The sequence below is a fragment of the Grammomys surdaster genome, unplaced genomic scaffold (genome assembly GCF_004785775.1).
Source record: "Grammomys surdaster isolate TR1022 unplaced genomic scaffold, NIH_TR_1.0 171, whole genome shotgun sequence".
NCBI lineage: Eukaryota > Metazoa > Chordata > Mammalia > Rodentia > Muridae > Grammomys > Grammomys surdaster.
This window is the reverse complement of record NW_021604619.1, coordinates 2,776,178-2,781,577: the sequence shown is the minus strand read 5'-3', so window position 1 is coordinate 2,781,577 and position 5,400 is coordinate 2,776,178. Positions and strand designations below refer to the sequence as shown.

The window sequence follows — 5,400 nt, the reverse complement described above, 5'->3', positions numbered from 1 at the left end:
AGAAAGAGAGAAAGAGAGAAAGAGAGAAAGAGAGAAAGAGAGAAAGAGAGAAAGAGAGAAAGAGAGAAAGAGAGAAAGAGAGAAAGAGAGAAAGAGAGAAAGAGAGAGAGAGAGAGAGAAAGAGAGAAAGAAAGAAAGAAAGAAAGAAAGAAAGAAAGAAAGAAAGAAAGGAAGAAAGAAAGGATTGCTTATGACTTGAGATATTTTTTTTTTAAAGAGCATTTAAGCAAGTTACAAAAGCACCGTTGAACTGAGGAACTAGCTGGGCCCCGTGGTGCATGTCTATAATTCTGGCACTTGAGGCAGGATTTTGAGGCCCAGGCACAGCTGGGCTACACAGCAAGATCTTATATACATAAACAGACAGACAGACTGAGGGACAGTGAAGTCCAGCATTCTGTCTGAAATTAAAGTTCAACAAGAACACAAGATTTCAGATGGATGGTTTATGTTTCAACTACGTTTTTAAAATTTTAATCAGAAAATTTTCTCTTCCTCCGAAACAAAAGGCAGGATGAAGCTCCAAAAAAAAAGGTAGAAAGTCAACTTATATTACATTAGGAACTTAACCAGTGGCCTGTATTTATCAGACATTCTTCCTCTGAGAATAATTCAAATCTTGAAGGCCAATAAGTTGTGTAATCTCATTTGTAACATCCAAACATGAGTTGATATTATTTACACATTAATCCACGGGTGCTTATGCACTCACTGTCATTTGAAATCCACAAAAAAAAAGAAACAGAAATTAAACTAGAGGCTTAAGTCTTTGTAAGCAAAGTCTGTCTCCTGAAACACTAAATAATACAGAAATATACACCCTCACCAAGTTAATCGCAACAGAAAAGGCATGCCTGAGTAACAGCTAAAATGCAGCTGGTTTGTTCTCACAGAACAATGAAGCTTTTGAAAAACTTGCAAAAATCCTTGAAAATAACACGTGTAGGTTTTGGGGTGCTTTCTTTCTTTAGAAAAGCCTCTAGGTTTGCGAAACAAGTGAAGGTTGGTTGGGAGGGTGACTTTAAGGAACCCTGGAAAACAAATACCATCTCTTTGCAACCCAGAGACAAAAATCAGGTTCTGAGGAAGGACCAAACTAACTATGAGCAGTGTGCACAGAGAGAGGAGAGGCTGAGAAAACCGAACTTACTTCACTCTAGAGAAATACCATTTACCATATAGCTGGACATCTGAATGTCTTCCCAAATTGATTTTTAACTTCCCGTCTCCCAAGCTGATTTTTAATGTTTTGTTTATCTGTACTAAGCATTTCCTGACCCTATTATATCCAAACACACCCCGACACTCACTTGGAGCAAATTTTCATTTTTTTATTTATTACTGGGAATTGAAATACTTTGTTATCTCCTACACCCACCCTGTTTTCTGGTGGTGGTGTCTTTTGTTCAATGTTTAAACTATTTTCTTATTTTGTGTTTATTGGGTATTTTGCCTACTTGTGTACCTGTGCACCATGTTTGTTCAGTTTCCCAGAGATCAAAAGAGAGCCTCGGATCTCCTGGAATGGTTGTGAGCTGCCCTGTGGGTACTGGGGATTGAACCCTGGTCCTCAGGAAGAGCAGTGCAAGTGCTCTTTCCTCATTCCAACTATTCTTTTTTGTAATGAATCCAGGGAGTACCCGAGGAAAACGAAGCTTACCAGCTATAAGAACTAACCATTTATTCACCAGCACCCACATGACTCTCCTCCCTCCCCTTTCTCCCTCCCTCCCTTCCCCCCCCCCCACACATGAGCACTCAATACTTACATCAGCACCCGGTGTGCCTGGCTTGCCTGGTGCTCCTGGCTTGCCCGGGTCTCCAGGGGGCCCCTGAGCAGCAGGGAGAGAAAATAAAGCCAAGTTCAGACTCTTCAAACACACACCCAAGTCTACAAAACACATCTTGAGGAAGGAAGTCTGGCGCCATGATGCCAATCAACTTACCGGAGGTCCAGGAGGACCCTTTGGACCTCGGTCACCCTGGAGACAGAGAAAAAGGTAAAAGTCATTCATGAGTAAGAGTAGCAGGGGTCCCCCCACGGGAGAGTCTTGGGCATGCACACCATGAAGATGTTGGCAGGAGCCAGGGTGAGGGTCTAAAGATGGAAGCTGCTGCCCCAAGGATCTACAGGAACAGAACCAGTCTCTTCTCTAACCATCCCCAGGCTACAGTTATCAAATCTAGAACTTTCACTACCATTTAGTCTTAGTTCTATGGAAGTGACAGGGAGGGGCCACTTGAACCTTTCTAACACCTCATCCAAAGCTGAAGAAGTAATGGAAAAGGGCTGGTTAGAGAACAGGGTACATAGAAACTTACATCAATGCCGTCTATGCCCGGAACTCCAGGAGGCCCGGGAGGCCCTGGAGGCCCCTGCTCACCCGGAGGACCTCTCTGCCAAAAACAACGCACAGGGGTTAGTAGAGAAGAATGTGCACCCAGAGCAACAACGCAGGGTCCTTATTCCCTACCACCACCATTACCACTACACACACACACACACACACACACACACACACACACACATCGGGTCAAGGCTACCTCTCTATGGTGGATACGTTTTTTGAACCAAAACATAGTGTTTCCACATTTTACAAGGTAAACTGTCCAAGGTGGGATAGAAGCGATGTCTTTAAATGGAAGGGGAGTCCACTGGGCCTCACCTACTCAGAATGCATTAAAAAGAAGGGGATATCTAATGTCCACTTTTGCCAAAAGGAGTTAAGTAATAAGTACCAGGGTCATTTGATACCTCCACTACCACTCAGTCATTTGTCTGAAATCGAGCAGGCAAGACTAAAGCTGCTCCAGGACAAACAGTTACTTTGCCACTGCAAGCCTTTCTTTGTCCTGTAGACTGGGAGCAGGGTTGGGGCGGGGGGAGGTTTGGGAGGTATTGGGGTAGAAGAGCCTTTCGTTTGGAGCCTGACCCCATTTCACTTCCACCAGCAGTGACACTCCCTGACAAGAGGTCTTTGCACCTCGCTTCAAAAGCTACACAAATTTCAAACAGACCCTTAGCTTGTGAGCCCTTGTGTGTCCCTTGCAGACAGCTGTTTTGACAGGTCTACAGGGAATAGTGGCGCCTGAAACAGTATAAACTTGTTGCTTTAAGGAACGTTTCCCCCTCTCCCCCCCCCCTGCTTCTAGAGGGAGGAGAAGGGGGAAAGGGAGGGGGGAGAGGGAAAGGCTGCTTTAATCAGGAAAGACTTTGTTTTCCTGAACTCCAAGGACCAGACAGGTTACAATGGGGTCTCTGTAAGTGAAACCTCAAACCTCCCCGGGCCTCCCTGCCTGGCTGCTGTACTCTCCCTTGCCAGGAGCCAGGGGAAGAGGGGGGCGGGCAGTCTAGGGAGAAGTTGTTGGAGTTCTGTTGGGATCCAGGGCTGCCAGGCTTCAGTCCTAAATCGCTAGCAGGATCTTGAGGCTTAGTGGTTTTTCTACAGCAGCAGAAGCTGAAGAAAGCTCTCCTGAATTTCTAGGTGCAATCCGGGTTGAGGGAAGAGGTACGCAACAAGAATACACAGCAAAAATGTAAGCCTTAGTCTTGAATCATGGGTTACTCTCAGTACTGTGCCTTTAGTGTTAGAGTCAAAGTTGGGAAATAGCCCGTTTTTCCCACATCGATGGATCCTCAGAGGTGCCCAGTCAGACCCTACATGCCGGAAGTACTTCAGGCTGCAGGGCAGCTGGCCTGAGAGCCCTGAGTGTGCTCCGTGGCTTCTCACAACCAGGACAGCTTCATTACCTACTTTTCCTATCACATGCTTGGGGAACGGAGTGTTTTCTTTTTTTTTTTCCCCAGCTTACCTTATCGGTGGTCTGGCTGGTCTGTGGACAAAAAAAGATGGAGAGAAATAAGGTGCGGGACAAATTCACACACAACTTACTTGAGCAGCACATAAGCGGAGCCCAGACAGCATCAGTGACAACCCAAGTGCTCCTCGTCCCCAGGCAGTCCAGGCCATCCCTGTTGCTCTCTGCCAATCCTCTGGCCTGACTCTGCAGCCTTCTAGACTTCAAGACCCTGCTGAGCGCATAAAGTGGCACCTGGACTTCCAAATCCACCCAGGGTAATGGTTGCAAAGGTGCCTGGCCAAGGGGACCTGGGTTCCTTCTCTTTATGAATGGCCTTGGAGAGGGTCCTGGGGATTGGAGGAGAGCTAACAGGCCTGGGAGGAGGGATAGAATGACAACAGTCCCAGTTAACCCTTTCCTGGCAGCTGCACCAAAACCTAAATGCACAGTTGTTCCTCCACCCCACCCTCCTCAATGTAGCCTATGGCTGTCCCCAGATCCTTCCAAGAGATCCCCCCCACCCCCAGTGCTCTTGCAGGGACACTTCTGAATGGTGATGGTAAGCCGCCAAAGGGAGTACCGGACACAGGTCTGCCAGTGATGGTTTCTGCAGCCAAGTTGCAAGAAGGACCTGTGTTTCTTTAATTCCCAGCTAGTCAGTTCAGCAAAGCACTTCTCCAGGAGAAGAGACATACACAGAGATACTGGTATTTACTAGCCAGTGACATGGGGAGAAGCAGCTTTTGCAGGTGGTTCGAGGACTCACTGTGATTCTGACTGGCAGCTCATGACATGTCTCTCTCCTGGGTCTCAGGGGGTCACAATGGATCAGCATCCACTGGAGTTCAAACTGGTGGAAAGCAACAGAGAGCAAAGGAGTGTTGATGTTGTTTAATATACTCTATAATCCTTAATGGAGCAGAAGCCATTTGAACTTAGCTCAGCGAAGCACGGCCCTGGCTTTTTCCCTGACCACAGTTTCTAATGGAGATGGCTGGAAGCCTTTCCAAATTCCTCTGCATCGACAGGAGATGTCTTCGTTTTGACTCACTCCAGAGTAGCCCTGACCTGGAAACGGACCACTGGCGCTGATTGCTTCCTGTTTCTGTTCTCACCGCAACCTCCAGAAGTCGATGCTATTAAAACGTGGTACACAGAGAACAAGGAAGTGTCCAAAGCACAAGCCAGGAAGTGTCAGAGCATACTCTGGGAAGCAAGCCTACTCCCTCCATGGGAAATACTCATGCTAAAACTTCACCTGGGAGGTTAGAGACATAGCAAGAGGTCACCGCTGAGAGCACAAATGGAAGAGAGAAAATTTAGTCCTGAAGGAAACATCCACCACGGAGCAGTAGAGAAATCTAGAACTTGATGATGGTGGGAGGGGTACTCAAATTATTTAAATATTGGATACTACTGTTCATTATTTGAAGAGAGATAAATTTCTAAAGACTTAAAATCCAGTGCAAATACATCCAATACTCTCAGTAGGGTGCTAAGGGGGGAAAATGAAAGAAAGAAAGAAAGAAAGAAAGAAAGAAAGAAAGAAAGGAAGGAAGGAAGGAAGGAAGGAAGGAAGGAAGGAAGGAAGGAAGGAAG

At 46.4% G+C, this 5,400-nt stretch overlaps 1 protein-coding gene across 2 annotated transcripts in view; it reads right to left on the bottom strand.

The window, feature by feature from the left end:
• Window positions 1–5,400, bottom strand: part of Col9a1 (collagen type IX alpha 1 chain) — a 78,754-nt gene that overhangs the window by 55,320 nt on the left and 18,034 nt on the right. The window contains exons 6-10 of one of the 2 annotated variants that reach the window (XM_028767242.1): window positions 4,568–4,651; window positions 3,814–3,834; window positions 2,323–2,397; window positions 1,947–1,982; window positions 1,770–1,832 (exon numbers count right to left, since the gene is read on the bottom strand). In XM_028767242.1, coding sequence (XP_028623075.1) covers window positions 1,770–1,832; window positions 1,947–1,982; window positions 2,323–2,397; window positions 3,814–3,834; window positions 4,568–4,651 — 279 coding nt within the window. Of the gene's footprint in view, window positions 1–1,769; window positions 1,833–1,946; window positions 1,983–2,322; window positions 2,398–3,813; window positions 3,835–3,893; window positions 3,972–4,567; window positions 4,652–5,400 lie in introns of those variants that run through there. The other variant, XM_028767243.1, reaches the window with a different exon arrangement.